Source organism: Panulirus ornatus, chromosome 9 (genome assembly GCF_036320965.1).
Source record: "Panulirus ornatus isolate Po-2019 chromosome 9, ASM3632096v1, whole genome shotgun sequence".
Classification (NCBI taxonomy): Eukaryota; Metazoa; Arthropoda; class Malacostraca; order Decapoda; family Palinuridae; genus Panulirus; species Panulirus ornatus.
Window position 1 is genome coordinate 25,223,664 of NC_092232.1, and position 19,984 is coordinate 25,243,647.

The following is a 19,984-nucleotide window of genomic DNA, read 5'->3' on the forward strand; positions in this document are numbered from 1 at the left end:
CAACAGACGCTTTCCATCACGGTTTTTTTTTGACAATATATCGTTCATGTCTAACAAATCTGCTTGAGATCTTTTATGATGTATTCAACACGTATGATGGAATAAATCAGCAGATTTTCAAAACAACGTTCGATAAGGTATCAAAGGTTACTGGCAAAAGATAAGACGCAAGGTCTGATGATGATGATGTACTTCGGTGGGTAAGAAATAGGTTGGTCGTAAACAAAGAGCTGTTATTATTGCTCAAGCCTCAACATATTTAGACGACAAGTGGTGCGCCACAAGGATCGGTCTTCGGAGTGGTTCTGTTTCTCATATATATCAGTGCTATTGACACTGGGCTGTATTGTAAGATATCAACATTTACAGATGATACTGAGCTGGGCAATACTTTTGTAAATGAATTTAAAAGTCTGCGGCTTCAAACTGCCATGGACAAACTGATGTCCTGGGCTCGAAGATGGTAAATGAATTTTGATACTGACAAGAGCAAAGTTTTACGTATTGGTAACAAAAACGAAAAGGCAAGTTACAGTATGCATTCTGATGAACTGCGAAAGGTAAATGAGGAAAAAACTTAGGCGTAATAATCTCTGGTGACCTAACACCAAGTAAGCAGTGCACAGAAGCAGTGAAAAAAGCGAACAAAATCGTTGGATTCATTTGCAGGGCCTTTGAATTCAAGTTGAGAGAAATCATCCTTATTCTTTACAGTTCCCATTTTGAATATCGTGTTCAGTTTTGGTCACCTTACCTAAAATTATATTGACACTGGAGAGTACAGCTTCGAGCTTACCAAGACGAATTCCGGGCTGAGAAACAATGGAATACGACTAAAAGACCTGAGTCTATTTAGTTTAGAAAAGGAAACGTAAGAGGTGATCTAAACCCACATTCAAATCAATCAACAGCTTTGTTAATATTGATCCATCAAGCTACTTAAGTCTGATTTCACTTGTAGCGATGGAAACAAACTCATGTGCAAACAATTAACCTCGAGTGAGGCGGAGTCCTTTTTCTTCAATAGGATTGTTAATACATGGAACGATTTGCCAAGTAGAGTGGTTGAAAGCAATATTTGAGATAAGTTTACGAACAGACCTGATAAATAATTTGCTGGCAGTCCACGACTTACATTATTTGCTGTCCCTCAATCAAACTTTGCACTTTCTTTTTTCTAAATTGTGTGTATACCTACTAACTTTTACCACAATAGTCTGTCAATATCTGATACCGTCCATCATCACAAAAAGCCTCGGAAAGACCCACTGGTCTGTTGCTGTTTGTATATGATGCCCAGCACTGATGTCAACTCAGCACATCATACATTCAGAATGGGGTAGACTTTTCAACATAAGAGTCTGTGTAGCTGTAGTCTAAACAAAAGTGTGTCTGGAAAGCCTCTGGTAAAAGATGCACGGTGATGCATGCCAACAATCGTGCAAAAGAAAATGACAATAACACGATGGAACGTCTACTTTATGAATGCTTTTCAACACAACAAGAACAATGGAGAATTAAATGGCATCAGATCACCTTGCTGCTGTATCATACTGATGTTAATCCTAGGATTGTGCTACACACACACACACACACACACACACACACACACACACACACACACTCACACTTTATTCATGATGGGCATGAAAGTGGAATTCTTCCTCACAGGGAATGACACTTGTGAGGGGAAGTAGGTGTTGGGCAGGTGGTACAGCCTGCAGTCCTGGCCATAGTTGTGGAAGGCCGCTATCTCTGACGACAGGAACAGGTATGAAGGATCTGACAGCACCCTCTCCATCCCCTCAACCGTACTGCCTGCCAGCGCTTCGTAATTGTTCCTTTTGATCCTCTCCAGCAGCTCTCGGTGGAAGGGAACTGAAGATTCCTGGAAATTAGAAGACGTGAGATGTATTTTACTGGCACGATTGATGAACGTGATTCAAATCTGATGTATCATACTCGAAAAGTTAGCTTGTTATCAACTTTGATTTCCTATGAAAAACATCCTTTATAAAGTATTTTCCTTCTCTATAACCTACAGTGTGCGAGTGGCACGTACACACACCAGATAATTCATATATTCTATTTCAGTGCAAAAACAGAATTATTCAATATCCACTGTATTGAAAGGGAATGTCAAGAACAAAATACAATTTGCTTCCGTAGTATAGTGGGTAGCGTTACTGATTATATAAGTCACCACGAGCCAGCCCAGGGTCGATCACGCACGGGTTCGAATCCTGAGCATGCCAGTCGGCCTACACCTAACCAAGGTGTTCATCCTCTCTTCAGAGCTGGTCGATAAATGGGTACCTGGCTTAGGCTGGCGCTTGCGTGTTTGTGTGTGTGTGTGTGTGTGTGTGTGTGTGTGTGTGTGTGTGTGTGTGTGTGTGTGTGTGTGTGAGAGAGAGAGAGAGAGTGCATAAATGAACAGAAGTAAAGACAAAGCATATATATACAAGGTTAAGAGGCAGAGCAGCACACAAATAATAATTACACACACATTATATATGTATATATATATATATATATATATATATATATATATATATATATATATATATATATATATATATATATACACTCTTTGTTCAAGAGATATTTTCTTACCTACTTCCTTCCTTCCTCAACTCTTACTTATCTTTCCTCTCATCCTTTTACATTGAAGAACATTTATGAGCAAAGAACACATTCCAGAGTTATCCCCAAGGGTTGTATCTAATCCTTTACTTCCCTCCTGCGATCTTAACCCTGAGCCCCTTTATTCCCTAAAAGAAATTGTCCTGTGCACATGAAACGTATGAGAGTATCGCATCTGAGAAGAGACATAACGAACTCACTTATCTTTTCCCGTTGGAGTCTCCAGTCAAGGACAAAAGTCCACATCAAGGACGGGCCTTACTTGAAATATAGAGGTTAATGAAAGGGAAAAGAAAAAGAAAAAGCAAGGGAAAGTATCCATAAATTTTGAAGGAATTGAAAAGAATGCCTTTTGAAAAGCGTCAGGTCATGGTTACTGCTAAAGACGTGAGAGGGTAGAAAGTTCCAAAGCTTCGAGGTTGTGGGAAAGAAACAGGTATCAAAACGGCCCACCCCTAATTTGCCGATGGCCACACAGTAATCAAATGACGCAACAGCTTGCTAAGTATTGTGTGGTCTAGCTAGTGGTGGGGACACACAAGCAGCAGGTGTGCGGAACAAAAACTAAAGTAATACCTACAGAAGAGGGAAAGTGAACCAATTTGTGGAGTTGAGCAAGTGGGTCAGGTTTTAAAGTTAGCCTGTGAGTGTTTATAAGTTGGACAGCTTTCAACTCAACTCATGCCCATGCCTCACAACCATATAACATTCTTGGAACCACTATTCCTTCAAACATACTCATTTTTGCTCTACGAGATAACGTTCTCGCCTTCCATACATTCTTCAACGCTCCCAGGACCTTCGCCCCCTCCCCACCCTGTGACTCATTTCCGCTTCCATGGTTCCATCCGCTGCTAAATCCACTCCCAGATATCCAAAACACTCAGCTTACTCCAGTTTTTCTACGTTCAAACTTATCTCCCAATTTACTTGTCCCTCAACCCTACTGAACCTAAAAACCTTGCTCTTATTCACATTTACACTCAGCTTTCTTCTTTCACACACAGTACCAAGCTCAATCACCAAATTCTGCAGTTTCTCATCCGAATCAGCCACCAGCACTGTATCATCAGCGAACAACAACTGACTCACTTCCCGAGCCCTCTCAACATTAACAGACTGCATACTTGCTCCTCTCTCCAAAACTCTTGCATTCACCTCCCTAAGCACTCCATCCATAAACAAATTAAACAACCATGGGACATTCACTGGGAACCAATCACTTTCCTCTCTTCCTACTCGTACACATGCCTTACATCCTTGGTAAAAACTTTTCACTGCTTCTAGCAACTTACCTCCCACACCATATACTCTTAATACCTTCCACAAAGCATCTCTATCAACCATATCATATGCCTTCCCCAGATCAATAAATGCTACATAAAGGCCATCTGTTTAAGTATTTTTCATATACATGCTTCAAACACCTGATCCAGACATCCTCTAGCACTTCTGAAACCACCCTGCTCTTCCCCAATCTGACGCTCTGTGCATGCCCTCGCCCTCTCAATCAATACCCTCCCACATAATTTCCCAGAAATACTCAACAAACATACACCTCTGTAATTTAGAAAATCACCTTTATCCCCTTTGCCCTTGTACAATGGCACTATGCATGCATTCCTCCAATCCTCAGGCGCTTCACCATGAACCATACTTACACTGAATATCTTTACCAACCAATCAACAACACACTCACCCTCTTCTTTCATAACTCCCACTGCAATACCATCCAAACTCGCCGCCTTGCCGGCTTTCATCTTCCGCAAAGCTTTCACTACCTCTTCTCTGTTTACTAAAACATTCTCCCAGACACTTCGCAAACCAGCTCGACCAAAAAACCCTATATCTGCCACTCTATCATCAAACACATTCAACAAACCTTCAAAATACTCACTCCATCTCCTTTTCACTTCACCACTACTTGTTATTACCTCCCTATTAACCCACTTCACTGATGTTCCCATTTGTTCTCTTGTCTTACGCACTTTACTTACCTCCTTCAAAACATCTTTTTATTCTCCCTAAAATCTAATGATACTCTTTCAACCCAACTCTCATTTGCCCTCTTTTTTCACCTTTCCACCTTTCTATTGACCTCCTGCCGCTTTCTTTTAAACATCTACAAGTCATTTGCAACTCTTCCCTGCAAAAATCGTCCAAACGCCTCTCTCTTTTCTTATATATATATATATATATATATATATATATATATATATATATATATATATATATATATATATATATATATATTCTGGTTCCCCTTTTAGAAAGTTCAGATACAAAGAGGGGAGGGTTTCTGGCCCCCCGCTCCCGTCCCCTTTAGTCGCCTTCTACGACACGCGGGGATTGGACGGGAGCGGGGGGCTAGAAACCCTCCCCTCCTTGTATTTAACTTTCTAAAAGGGGAAACAGAAGAAGGAGTCGCGGGGAGTGCTCATCCTCCTCGAAGGCTCAGATTGGGGTGTCTAAATGTGTGTGAATGTAACCAAGATGAGAAAAAAGGAGAGATTGGTAGTACGTTTGAGGAAAGGAACCTGGATGTCTTGGCTCTGACTGAAACGAAGCTCAATGGTAAAGGGTAAGAGTGGTTGGGGAATGTTTTGGGAGTAAAGTCTAGCGTTGGTGAGAGGACAAGAGCAAAGGAAGGAGTAGCACTACTCCTAAAACAGGAGTTATGGGAGTATGTGATAGAGTGTAAGAAAGTAAACTCTAGATTGACATGGGTAAAGCTGAAAGTGGATGGAGAGAGATGGGTGATTATTGGTGCCTATGCGCCTGGGCATGAGAAGAAAGATCATGAGAGGCAAGTGTTTTGGGAGCATCTGAGTGAATGTGTTAGCAGTTTTGATGCACGAGACCGAGTTATAGTGATGGGTGATTTGAATGCAAAGGTAAGTAATGTGGCAGTTGAGGGAATAATTGGTGTACATGGAATGTTTAGTGTTGTAAATGGAAATGGTGAAGAGCTTGTAGATTTATGTGCTGAAAAAGGACTGGGGATTGGGAATACCTGCTTTAAAAAGAGAGATATACATAAGTATACGTATGTAAGTAGGAGAGATGGCCAGAGAGCGTTACTGGATTACGTGTTAATTGATAGGCGCGTGAAAGAGAGACTTTGGGATGTTAATGTGCTGAGAGGTGCAACTGGAGGGATGTCTGATCATTATCTTGTGGAGGCGAAGGTGAAGATTTGTAGAGGTTTTCAGAAAAGAAGAGAGAATGCTGGGGTGAAGAGAGTGGTGAGAGTAAGTGAGCTTGGGAAGGAGACATGTGTGAAGAAGTACCAGGAGAGACTGAGTGCAGAATGGAAAAAGGTGAGAACAAAGAACGTAAAGGGAGTAGGAAAGGAATGGAATGTTTTTAGGGAAGCAGTGATGGCTTCTGCAAAAGATGCTTGTGGCATGAGAAAGGTGGGAGGTGGGCAGATTCGAAAGGGTAGTGAGTGGTGGGACGAAGAAGTAAGATTGTTAGTGAAAGAGAAGAGAGTGGCATTTGGTCGATTTTTGCAGGAAAATAGTGCAAATTAGTGGTAGATGCATAAAAGAAAGAGGCAGAAGGTCAAGAGAAAGGTGCAAGAGGTGGAAAAGAAGGCAAATAAGCGTTGGGGTGAGAGAGTATCATTGAATTTTAGGGAGGGTAAAAAAAATGTTTTCGAAGGAAGTAAATAAAGTATGTAAGGCAAGAGAACAAATGGGAACATTGGTGAAGGGGGCTAATGGGGAGGTAATAACATGTAGTGGTGATGTAAGAAGGGGATGGAGTGAGTATTTTGAAGGTCTGTTGAATGTGTCTGATGATAAAGTGGCAGATATAGGGTGTTTTGGTCGAGGTGGTGTGCGAAGTGATAGGGTTAGGGAAAATGATTTGGTAAACAGAGAAGAGGTAGTGAAAGCTTTGCGTAAGATGAAAGCCAGTAAGGCGGCGGGTTTGGATGGTATTGCAGTGGAATTTATCAAAAAAGGGGGTGACTGTATTGTTGATTGGTTGGTGAGGATATTCAATGTATGTATGGCTCATGGTCAGGTGCCTGAGGATTGGCGGAATGCACACATAGTGCCATTGTACAAAGGCAAAGGGGATAAAGGTGAGTGCTCAAATTACAGAGGTATAAGTTTGTACAGAGCATCAGATTGGGGAAGAGCAGTGTGGCTTCAGAAGTGGTAGAGGATGTGTGAATCAGGTGTCTGGTTTGAAGAATATATGTGAGAAATACTTAGAACAAATAGGTCTGTATGCAGCATTTATGAATGTGGAGAAGGCATATGATAGAGTTGATAGAGATGCTGTGGAAGGTATTAAGAATATATGGTGTGGTAGGGAAGTTGCTAGAAGCAGTGAAAAGTTTATATCGAGGATGTAAGGCATGTGTACGAGTAGGAAGAGAGGAAAGTGATTGGTTCTCAGTGAATGTCGGTTTGCGGCAGGGGTGCGTGATGTATCCATGGTTGTTTGATATGCTAATGGATGGGGTTGTTAGGGAGGTGAACGCAAGAGTTTTGGAGAGAGGGGCAAGTATGCAGTCTGATGTGGATGAGAGAGGTTGGGGAGTGAGTCAGTTGTTATTTACTGATGATATAGCGCTGGTGGCTGATTCGGGTGAGAAACTGCAGAAGCTGGTGACTGAGTTTGCTAAAGTGTGTGAAAGAAGAAAGCTGAGAGTAAATGTGAATCAGAGCAAGCTATCAGGTACAGTAGGGTTGAGGGACAAATCAATTGGAAGGAAAGTTTGACTGGAGAAAAACTGGAGGAAGTGAAGTGTTTTATATATCTGGGAGTGGATTTGGCAGCGGATGGAACCATGGAAGCGGAAGCGAGTCACAGGGTGGGGGAGGGGGCGAAAGTTCTGGAAGCGTTGAAAAAGTGTGGAAGGCGAGAACATTATCTCGTAAAGCAAAAATGGGTATGTTTGAAGGAATAGTGGTTCCAACAATGTTATATGGGTGCGAGGCGTGGGCTATAGATAGGGTTGTGCGGTGGAGGTTGGATGTGTTGGAAATGAGATGTTTGAGGATAATATGTGGTGTGAGGTGGTTTGATCGAGCAAAGTAATGAAAGGGTAAGAGAGATGTATGGTAATAAAAAGAGTGTGGTTGAGATAGCAGAAGAGGGTGTTTTGAAATGCTTTGGTCACATGGAGAGAATGAGTGAGAAAAGATTGACAAAGAGGATATATGTGTCAGAGGTGGAGGGAACAAGCAGTGGGAGACCAAACTGGAGGTGGAAGGATGGAGTGAAAAAGATTTTGAGTGATCGGGGCCTGAACATGCAGGAGAGTGAAAGGCGTGCAAGGAATAGAGTGAATTGGAACGATGTGGTATACCAGGGTCGACGTGCTGTCAATGGATTGAACCAGGGCATGTGAAGCGTCTGGGGTAAACCATGGAAAGTTTTGTGGGGCCTGGATGTGGAAAGGGAGCTGTGGTTTTGGTGCATTACACATGGCAGCTAGAGACTGAGTGTGAACGAGTGTGGCCTTTGTTGTCTTTTCCTGGCGATACCTCGCGCGCGTGCGGGGGAGGTGGGTGTCATTCCATGTGTGGCGGGGTGGCGACGAAAATGAATGAAGGCATCAAGTATGAATTATATACATGTGTATATATGTATATGTCTGTGTATGTATATGTATATGTAATTGTTGAAATGTATAGGTATGCATATATGCGTGTGTGGACGTGTATGTATATACATGTGTATGTGGGTGTGTTGGGCCATTCTTTCGTCTGTTTCCTTGCGCTACCTCGGTAACACGGAGGAGAGCGACAATGTATAATAGAACGTAAATAATATATATATATATATATATATATATATATATATATATATATATATATATATATATATATATATATATATATATTTTATTTTTTTATTATACTTTGTCGCTGTCTCCCGCGTTTGCGAGGTAGCGCAAGGAAACAGACGAAAGAAATGGCCCAACCCCCCCCCCCATACACATGTATATACATACGTCCACACACGCAAATATACATACCTACACAGCTTTCCATGGTTTACCCCAGACGCTTCACATGCCTTGCTTCAATCCACTGACAGCACGTCAACCCCGGTATACCACATTGCTCCAATTCACTATATATATATATATATATATATATATATATATATATATATATATATATATATATATATATATAAGATGATTACCTTGAAGAATTCATTGGATGATGTGTCTCTAATAAAGCCGAATGTGAGTGATGGGTCCTTGTACACATCATAGAGCGTGGAGAGACTGGGTGCGGGAGCCCTCGTGGCCATGGTCGACACCAGATTGCTCGTGTAGTGCGCCAGCAGGAGCGTCTGTAGCAGCAGCGTAGACAGCACCACCATGCGTCCCGCCGTAGACACAAACTGAAGTTCCATACCTGAAGACACAGAAATCATGCTATACGACACGTATCCACTTCATCGCCTCTGTTCTTCACTGAAGCCAACATGGCACAGGTATAAAATAGGCCCACACTACCGCCATCTCGGATGGAAGACAAATATGAAAAGTTTGAGAAAACAAATGTAGAAGAAATTCATCTCAACTCCTCGAGTAGTTGTGGACCTGACTCTTAAAGATGGAGTGGTTGTAGATGAAGAGATGATAAAGGGAATAGAATTCTAAAATTTTTGTTGTTCGAAGAAAGGAGATATCAAAACGGTCATGTCTCGTGTGGCTGGTTTCCACACAGAAACTATGGGAAGCGGCAGCCAGACGCTGGCCATTGGTCCGGCCCATAGTGGCTAAGAAATACACGGACACCTCATGTAGGAAGTGGCCGAAATCACTCCCGCAGGACGGAGAGAGGGCAGCAACGTGTGTGGCTGAAAAGACATGGCTGAAGATAGGTAATAATAGGAGAGGCGGAAGAGGAGCCGCCCCTGGCATATAAGCAGTGCTCTATGCAGGGATGTGTGACACCCCTGTACACATGGAATAGCTATTCTGAAGAAAAATACCTCTGGCACCTGTAGAGCAGCCATAGCTTTCGTGAAGTAGGATTGTAATGTTCAATATGTGAGATTACCAGCACAGAGTAAAGGATATGATTATGCCTAACGTATTCATCTTATCACACAGTTGAAGAGACGTTTTGAAATTTAGTAGTAGAAAACGAGCGAGATTTCGAAATACTTATAAGCAGAAACTGAGTTTCTGTGCTATCAGGTTACTGCATCCCTATTCCGAGATGCTTCAGATGGAAAGAGAAAAGGAACTGGTATTGGAGTGAGGAGGGGAGGGAAAGTGAGTTGAAAAATGTAGAGTGAAATCATCAGTATATAAGTGAATAGATTTGAGTCTGAGCAAAGGTCAATTTATGGAAAGAATAAGGAATGCAGGTAGTAGAACATGGCCCTGAGGAACCTCACTACCGACGTGAGAGGAAGATGAAGTTGCTCCTTCAGTGACCACCATGATGGTACGACTAGAATAGAGGCTGTGCTTCAGGGAAGAAGTAGAAGCCAAAGAAATGACGTTTAGAAGACAAAGACCACAGTCACATCCTACCAGATGTTTTGAATATATCGAGAACCACAACATAAGATTTTCCAAAATCCCAGAGGTGAGCAGGACCAGAGGTGAGTCGAACTGGAGAGATTACTAGTGGACCTTGAACAACAATTGGTGATCTGAAAAAGGAAAATGAGTTTCTACGCAAGCTTGGGAGAGATTCAAATATTCTGAGTTAAGGAGGAGTGAGAACAGTGGAATGATTGACTGAAGAGTTTGAACAGTCCCCTTTCTCTGAGATAGACTGCACCACGTCAGGCTTCCAATAAGGAAACGTTTGAGTATGTGTATTGCAGCCTTCATGCACCACAGGGTTATTTCCGTTTAACCCTGGAATATTACGTGAAATATCTGAGGATCTGTGGCATGGATGCAATACGCTCACTGAAGGAAAAAAAAAAGGAAAAAACCATAACAATATTCAAGCTCTCTTACCTTGACCACAGATATAACCAAAGACAACAAAGACGGCATCAGAAAAGGAGATGCGGGTTTCATGCACGGAGCAGCGTGACACCACGTAGAGGGCAACCATCAGGACCAGCATTGAGGCTATCACCACCACCCACACATGCAGCTCGAAGCCCTTGGTGAATGCGCTCCACATGTGGTCACCAGCCGAAGGCCGCCTCATGCTCACAACGTACCTGGTGTGTGACCCATGGATGAAGACAATAAGTTTGTAAGTAATAAACACTTACAAATCTTCGTGAACACGCTGGCCTACAGAACTGCAAAAATGGAATAGTTATTTGGTGATACAAATTTCTAGTTGATATCTAACGCTTATCTGAGAGCATACTCTCATCTCTATTTACATTCAAAATAGAAACTTAGAACACCAGTCTTACCTTGGGAAGCATTTCATATAACAAACATTCGGACATCTTGATCATAGCTTCGATCAATGAAAGAAAACAAGTCATGAACACCAGCAAATTTAAGGTCATCTTAGTGTAATAACCGTTCGTATCTTGCAGGTATTATCTTCATCTAAACATAAAATGCATCCTAAATACCTCTCCGTACATCTTAAGGCAGTAGTAGTAGTAGTAGCTACGTCGTTGCAAAGGTAACTAGACACAAACCTCACAATCCCATCCAACCATGTGCTGATGCAGTGAACACTGGTGACAGACAAACCTCAAGGAAGCCAGTCCATGGAGGAAGTCGACGACGGTGCTGCGTTGCTGCGTCACGTCCAGAGCCGCTACGGCCATGTCTGCCACGCCTCTGTGGATCTCGCCCACAATGCCCGTCCACTGGCCCCCCACCAGCGCCCCCCAGGCGTTGTCCCTCACGGGGTAGCAGGTGTACCTGCCCACAACACATGTACACATGACAAATATTCCACGTTTTCTGCATCGGACGCAGCAGCAGATGGATAAAGACTACCCAACCAGCAAGTTTCCACTAACAAATCACTGATGTTATGATATTATGGTGCTTACAGATATTCTTTATCATAACGTCCCCATTTGTTGTACGTGTCAGCTTGTTAATACAACATAACAAATGCCAAGGTGTGCCACAACAATGAGGTACAAGTAATGGATCCTAAGAGAGTCTTTTAACTTTATCATTAGTCTTGAAAGACGAGGTGTAATATTATAATTAGCTGCAATTCTTTCATCAGGAGACCTGAACCAAAAAAGGCTAAGCTTAATTCATCGCTTAGCCTGAAGTCTTTGACTCTCCAGATAAAATACTTGTCCCTCACGTTTATTCTTAGACATAACCAAGGCTCTCAGACTCTTGCTGTGGATAAAACACTTCGTCTCTCAGACTTTTACCGTGGATAAAACTTTGATTTTTATCGTCAATAAATTAGTCTCGCTCAGCCATGACATTAGAGAAGATAAATCCTTCACAGCCCCTTGGTGTGCACAACTGACCCTGTTTGATATAACAGGAATATACAGGAAAGCAAGATGATGAACATGTTACATTTTAATATTTGGGGCAACGCTTCATGTAACTGAACATCTGTGCCTCTGAACATACTGAAACTATATAGTAGACTATCAATCCCAACTTCTTATCATTATATCACGAGCAATGGGCCAAGCTTTACACTGCAATCTGGGGTTGATTGAGCAATCTTATTTTGACTTATGGCTTTATTTCAGGTTTTCAGAAATTGGTAGATTTTCATAACATCAAACCTTCTTAATATATCTGAGCTGACACTACTCAGGATCCTTCATACCCGTCTCAGTGGAAAAATAATCCGCGCTTGGCTCCAGCCTCAGTTACCTCTTTTAGTAAGTAATAATACAGGAGGGGAAGGTGTCCCCCCTTTTATTCACCTTCTAAGACTCGTTGAAGATACTTAGCTAGTATTCCTTCAACCCTAGCTGTCCCCAGAAATAGTATTTTCAGCAAGGAAAACCTAATGAGAGTGGAATATCCTCAAAATTTTATACCTCACACTGATGACCATGACACACACACACACACACACACACACACACACACACACACACACACAACACACACACACACACACACACACACACATACACACAGCTAACACTGGAATAGACATTCGACGACAGGTGGAGACCTGGTCCAAAACACATGATCAGAACAGGATTACTCCTGGTGAGCGTCTCAGATGCAACTGTTGTTATGCACTAAGGAACTTACGTGAAGTTTGTGGCTTCTTGGACAGTGTTGAAGATCAGCCCGAAGATGCCTGACACGGAGACACTGCCGTCGCTTCTCCGAGTCAGGATGTTGAAGGGTTCCTCCTGGTGGGGAAGAACGAGGCTCATGTGTTGGTAAAGGTTAGCGCTAGGAGGAACATGGGGCTGATGAAAGGACAGGCGTTACAAGAAGATGGTTTAATGAAGGGAGAGGAGGTGCTTCCTAGGATATCCGAAAGCTTCACTCAAACGTTAATTTGAACCACAAACCGAGAGAGAGAGAGAGAGAGAGAGAGAGAGAGAGAGAGAGAGAGAGAGAGAGAGAGAGAGAGAGAGAGAGAGAGAGAGAGAGAGAGATTCTTAAGCAAAGTTACGTATAAAAAGTTACATAGGTACACAGACCCCATGGTTCAAGTGAGCTGGTCTGGCCTTAACGCAACAGAAAAGGATCCAGTCACCTTAAAAGCAATAAAGGAAAAGGACAGCAGAGCATAGGCTCTCTCTCTCTCTCCATCCTCTGCTCCCTCCGGCAACACACCGGACGGGAAACAATTAGAAGAAATACCTTGCAGAACTAAATCGTCTGATGGAAAATTTTATGGGAGAGTCATAAATTAAAGTGAACGTAAATAGATCTTTTTTTTTTAAGTCAAGAATATCCGTCAACTCTGAGCTTCAGCCTCTTGACTTACTGCATCTATATTACTCCTGATGCTGAAGGATCTTATGACATTTCCTTGTTTCCGCCATTCGTAGTGTTCAGTCGTGCACAATTCATTCGTCATCCCCCATGTCTGTTTTCCTCTTTCTAAAATCTCCATTTTCGTCAACATGCAGAATCCTCTACCATTTTCATAACCTTCCTACCAATAAATAATACACTTCCCCAACTGTTCTGCCTCTAACAGTCTGTGTGTAAGATCTCAATGTTATTGTTTGTGCGGTACAGGGACAGTTTCATCACTCATAGAGCGCCACATCTTGAACTGTGTGTATGTGTGTGTGTGTGTGTGTGTGTGTGTGTGTGTGTGTGTGTGTGTGTGTGTGTGTGTATCGTTTGCTCACGTGGACGGTGGTGCAGCGCAGGTGCAGGCCAGTCAGGTCCCTCCGTCTCAAGACTGGGTCGCCCATTGCAGCCACCAGAACGCCGAACCTCATAGTCCTTTTGACCCACCCTGTCGTCTTCTCCTCCTCTTCCTCTTCACTGTCTGAGGAGGAGGACTGGGGTTCTCCATCGTCGGCAGAGTCCCCGGCAGAGTCCGGCAGGTGGTGAGGGGTGATGGCGTACCAGTGACCATGTAGGACGATGTTGTGCTTGAGGTTGAAAGCTACCTGGTAACTCTGCCAGAGTGTCGCCCGTGTTCCCTCCCTGGTGAAGTTGACGAGGGTCACCTGCTGGTGGATAAGGTATATTGGTACGGGTGCTCACGTCGGCCACGCTTTACAAACACTCTCTAAAAAGACCCAATGGTCTATTGTCCTTTGAATTCTTTTGTATTCCTTTGTATACTGACTATTTCTCTTCTCTACCCCTGCTATTATACCCACGTATACGAGCGTGACGCTGATATCAGTATGTTTTTCTATGTACACAATTTGCATTTACTAGTCTAAAATACGATGAGTCACAGACTGTACAATTTCATTCGTATATCATCTCTCGTACGATATTACGAGTAAATCATCATAATTTGCTACCATATCTTTTTCATGAATACCGAGGCTCATGTGTGCGTAGCCTGCAAAATGAATTAATAACTAAGGGCACGTGGCAGAAGTCCGCGCTACAACCCAATATTGAGATACCTTGCAGTTCAGAGCAACGTAAATAGTGTTTATCCTGAACCAACGACAAACATTGGAGGTGTGTTTCTTTCATAAAAAAAAAGAACACCATTATTGATTACTTGGTCCTCGACGTGTTGTGTTTACAAATCAATGTACACACCTCTCGCTACCGATGCTCTACAATACAATGAACGGAAAACATTGCTCATTGTAGCCAGTGGTCTCACAGTAGAGGATGAGCGGACCAGCAGATGGAGGGGGTAAACGCCTACAACAACGTGTCACGGACGGGCCTGGCTGTGCACTCAGAGTGGCAGCGAAGGTTGCGATGATCGTCGCTCGCTGATCGTTGTTTTAACTTTATACTTACGAACGGTGGAACTGACACATTATCCCTTGATGACTCAAGATGTTGAGACTGTACTTATGAATGCTTATTACCTCCCGCAGAAGGCGACAACGTCAGGGGAGGTATATCCGTAGTGTAACGCTTCCAAGGTTTACATGAACATGCGACCTGCCGCCGGGCTGAGTTCCGAATGTTTAACAGTGATGACCAGACGGTGCTTGCTTACTGATAAAGCCAGACGAAGGTATCTACACTGTGGATTTGCAACACACAAATGAGGTAACTCAGTGCTTGAAAGAAAAGAATGTCGTGTTCAATTATTTTACCTAAAAGATGGTTCATGAGAGATAAGTGTCATAAAAATGGTTCGTAAACTTTTCCTGTTAAATGAAAACTATGAAATCAATATCGTAAAAAAATGACAACAAACATTATGCATAATCCAGTTAGGATCGACTGTTCTCTGTCTGGCCTTGCTAGCGTGTTTAGACAGGTGGCTCACCCGTCCAGGCTATTGGTACTAGTATCCCTAGACCACGGTGTATGTGACCAACTCCCCATGAAGACAGTATCTGTGGCTCGCCTCCCCAGTGGACAGCATCTTAAGGGAGTGGTCCTACCTGACTGATGAGTAGCAGGTGCACGTGTGGTCCTACCTGACTGATGAGTAGCAGGTGCACGAGTGGTCCTACCTGACTGGCGGAGGTGGTTCCCCCTTTGCGCGCGTGTGGTGAGCGGTACTAGGCTGTTCTCCCGGAACTAGGCTGTTCTCCCGGAGCTACAAGGGCAGCTACCAGTTCCTGAGGGCGGGTTGTCGTAGCGAGAAGTGGGCGCCTTGATAGGGTTCATCTGCTACGCCCGTACGACAGGCCGCACTGGAAGGTGAGCGGTGCTGGGGGAGGTCTACTGTGTGGGTCGGCAAGGTGAGCGTATGGAACCATAGTCTAACTGCCGCCTCTCAATTTACTAGTCTATGCTAACAGCAGTCTGATCTACCATCTTCCTCTTGGTGTGTCCATACATTCCTTCCTTCAACTAACAACTTCTTTCACTATCTACATGTAGAATAGTTCACTAACTGACACCCCCCATCCCCTCCCCCCACCCCCAAGATCAAAAAAATATGCACAGTAGTTAGCTTTCCCAGCACATCACATCACTAATTGGGAATCTTTGAAGACAATGGCAGGTGCACGAGTGGTCCTGCCTGGTTGTTGAGTGGCAAGTACACGAGTGGTCCTACCTGGCTGTTGAGTGGCAGGTGCACGAGTGGTCCTACCTGGTGTTGAGTGGCAGGTGCACGAGTGGTCCTACCTTGTGTTGAGTGGCAGGTTCACGAGTGGTCCTACCTGGCTGTTGAGTGGCAGGTACACGAGTGGTCCTACCTGGTGTTGAGTGGCAGGTGCACGAGTGGTCCTGCCTGACTGTTGAGCGGCAGGTGCACGAGTGGTCCTGCCTGACTGTTGAGCGGCAGGTGCACGAGTGGTCCTACCTGACTGTTGAGTGGCAGGTACACGAGTGGTCCTACCTGGTGTTGAGTGGCAGGTGCACGAGTGGTCCTGCCTGACTGTTGAGCGGCAGGTGCACGAGTGGTCCTACCTGACTGTTGAGTGGCAGGTACACGAGTGGTCCTACCTGGCTGTTGAGTGGCAGGTTCACGAGTGGTCCTACCTGACTGTTGAGTGGCAGGTACACGAGTGGCCCTGCCTGACTGTTGAGTGGCAGGTTCACGAGTGGTCCTACCTGACTGTTGAGTGGCAGGTTCACGAGTGGTCCTACCTGACTGTTGAGTGGCAAGTACACGCGCTTCAGCTTCTCCGGGAAGGTTCTGGTGCTTAACAAGAGGCACCTCGTTGTAGGCGACATCCTCGGGTAAACCTGACAAACAAACCGTCATAATATCGTGTGTTAGACGAGGCAACGACCACAACAATGGATTATTTTGTCTCAAATTTGCCATCAACTGAAGGTGACCGAAATGGAAATATTGTGCGAGAAAACACTTCAGACTTGAGGATTAATACACAGTCTTACCGGTGATTAATCTAATCTTCCACTAAACACTACAGAACTATTTACAAAATAGACCAAATCAAGGGGGTCAGCTTACCTCTTGGAACAGGAGGTGGTCCTCCTGGGTGACCAGACGATGCACCACCAGTCCGTCGAAGGAATTGTCGATGAGCTGGTGTCCTGCTGAGCTGTTAGTGGCGCCCTCCAGGGTCGCCCGTGGACCTGCCCCGTCACCCAGCAGGTCAGAGCCACTCAGCACGGACACATACGGACCAGGAGACGTGGTCAGCAGCCGGACCGTCTGCAGCACCCAGTTACGGTCGTCCTTAGAGGAGGTACCGTCGCCTGACCCTGTAGAAGAGAAGAACAGCACACGTCATCTACACGAAGTGTGAAATAAGATAACTTAATCATATGAGGTAAATTTAGGAATGATTGTTTGTCCTGCGTAAACCAACTTACGCTACATTTTGGACTAAGCAATTGTCGTAAATGATCTTAACCATTCATTCGACTGAGAGAACTATCAACCAAAATACAAACTACAAGACATAAATGGTCTTGATTTCACACATGGAAGGCACCATAATTAACGAGCATTTCGAATGTGTCGCTGTCGTGAATACGACGCGGTACGTGAGGACGGATGTTCCCAGGGAGTAGTGACCTGCCACCAGCCTGACCAACTTGCACGAGAGGTGAAAAAATGTTTTCGTTGACAACAGCTGAGTACGCACTCCGTCTGATGGCGCCGCGTTTGGTCAAAAAATACAAATACACACTCACGGAAAGACACATACACATAAATACATGAATTTATATACATATACAGTTACATACGAAGGGAATCAAATATATACATGTGAACAGAGGAACACATTTTTCATTTTTGCTCACTTTTCCCATGTTAGAGAAACGGATTAGTTTGCGGCGGATAAGAACTCTGGGGTTCCAGTGTCGTTCCTGCAGGTATGAAACATGCATTAGTGTGCGTGAGTGAGGAATGACGTGGACACAGCAAGCACCTTGTACCCTGTGGACCTATTAAACATTAACTTAATTATAAGCATCTTCCTGAAATAACACCTGATGGATAGTACTGGTAATAAATGAAATGTCTGAATATATACAATCACATGTTTACCAAATGGCGTCCTAGCTTCGTCTCTTCGATGCATATCAACTGACTGTTATATATATATATATATATATATATATATATATATATATATATATATATATATATATATATATATATATCATTTTTCTTTTATTATACTTCGTCGCTGTCTCCCGCGTCAGCGAGATAGCGCAAGGAAACAGACGAAGGAGTGGTCCAACCCACCCACATACACATGCATATACATACACGTCCACACACGCACATATACATACCTATATATTTTAACATATATACATATACACATACAAAGACATATACACATATATACATGTACATAATTCATACTTGCTGCCTTTATTCATTCCCGTCGCTACCCCGCCACACAAAAATGACACCCCCCCTCCCCTCCCGGCGCACGCGTGCGAAGTAGCGCTAGAAAAAGACAACAAAGGCCACATTCGTTCACACTCAGTCTCTAGCTGTCACGTATACTGCACCGAAACCACGACTCCTTTTCCACAGCCAGGCCCCACAAAACTTTCCATGGTTTACCAGAGACGCTTCACATGCCCTGGTTCAATACCTTGACAGCACGTCCAGCCCGTTATACCACATCACTCCAATTCACTCTATTCCTTGCACGCCTTTTACCCTCCTGCATGTTCAGGCCACGATCACTCAAAATCTTTTTCACTCCATCCTTCCGCCTCCAATTCGGTCTCCCACTTCTCCTCGTTCCCTCCACCTCTGACACATATATCTTCTTTGTCAATCTTTCCTCACTCATTCTCTCCATGTGACCAAACCATTTCATTACACCCTCTTCTATTCTCTCAACTACGCTGTTTTCATTACCACACATCTCTCTTACTCTTTCATTACTTACTCGATCAAACCACCTCATACCTCATATTGTCCTCATACATCTCATTTCCAACACATCCACCCTCCTCCACACAACCCTATCTATAGCCCATGCCTCGCAACCATATAATATTGTTGGAACCACTATTCCTTCAAACACACCCATTTTTGCTTTCCGAGATAATGTTCTAGCCTTCCACACATTCTTCAATGCTCCCAGAACCTTCGTCCCTTCCCCCACCCTGTGACTCACTTCCGCTTCCATGGTTCCATCCGCTGCCAAATCCACTCCCATGTATCTAAAACCACTTCCTCCAGTTTTTCTCCATTCAGACTTACCTCCCAATTGACTTGTCTCTCAACCCTACTGTACCTAATAACCTTGCTCTTATTCACATTTACTCTCAACTTTCTTCTTTCACACACTTTACCAAACTCAGTCACCAACTTCTGCAGTTTCTCACCCGAATCAGCCACCAGCGCTGTATCATCAGCGAACAACAACTGACTCATTTCCCAAGCCTTCTCATCCACAACAGACTGCATAGTTGCCCCTCTCCAAAACTCTTCCATTCACCTCCCTAGCAACCCCATCCATAAACAAATCAAACAACCATGGTGACATCACGCACCCCTGCCGCAAACCGACACTCATTGGGAAGCAATCACTTTCCTCTCTTCCTACTCGTACACATGCCTTACATCCTCGATAAAAACTTTTCACTGCTTCTAGCAACTTGCTTCCCACACCATATATTCTTAATACCTTCCACAGAGCATCTCTATCAACTCTATCATATTCCCTCTCCAGAGCCATAAATGCTATATACAAATCCATCTGTTTTTCTAAGTATTTCTCACATACATTCTACAAAGCAAACACCTGATTCACACATCCTCTACCACTTCTGAAACCACAATGCTCTTCCCTAATCTGATGCTCTGTACATGCCATCACCCTCTCAATCAATACCCTCCCATATAATTTCCAGGAAATACTCAACAAACTTATGCCTCTGTAATTTGTACAC

At 43.7% G+C, this 19,984-nt stretch overlaps 1 protein-coding gene across 3 annotated transcripts in view; it reads right to left on the minus strand.

Annotated features, from left to right (window-relative positions):
- Positions 1–19,984, minus strand: part of LOC139750282 (glutamate receptor ionotropic, kainate glr-3-like) — a 144,228-nt gene that overhangs the window by 3,823 nt on the left and 120,421 nt on the right. Inside the window, exons 3-10 of one of the 3 annotated variants that reach the window (XM_071664878.1) lie at positions 17,064–17,317; positions 16,733–16,831; positions 13,882–14,208; positions 12,818–12,921; positions 11,312–11,485; positions 10,604–10,815; positions 8,815–9,032; positions 1,629–1,888 (exon numbers count right to left, since the gene is read on the minus strand). In XM_071664878.1, coding sequence (XP_071520979.1) covers positions 1,629–1,888; positions 8,815–9,032; positions 10,604–10,815; positions 11,312–11,485; positions 12,818–12,921; positions 13,882–14,208; positions 16,733–16,819 — 1,382 coding nt within the window. In that variant the 5' untranslated portion in view covers positions 16,820–16,831; positions 17,064–17,317. Of the gene's footprint in view, positions 1–1,628; positions 1,889–8,814; positions 9,033–10,603; positions 10,816–11,311; positions 11,486–12,817; positions 12,922–13,881; positions 14,212–16,732; positions 16,832–17,063; positions 17,318–19,984 lie in introns of all 3 variants that reach the window. The other 2 variants (XM_071664877.1, XM_071664879.1) reach the window with 2 other exon arrangements.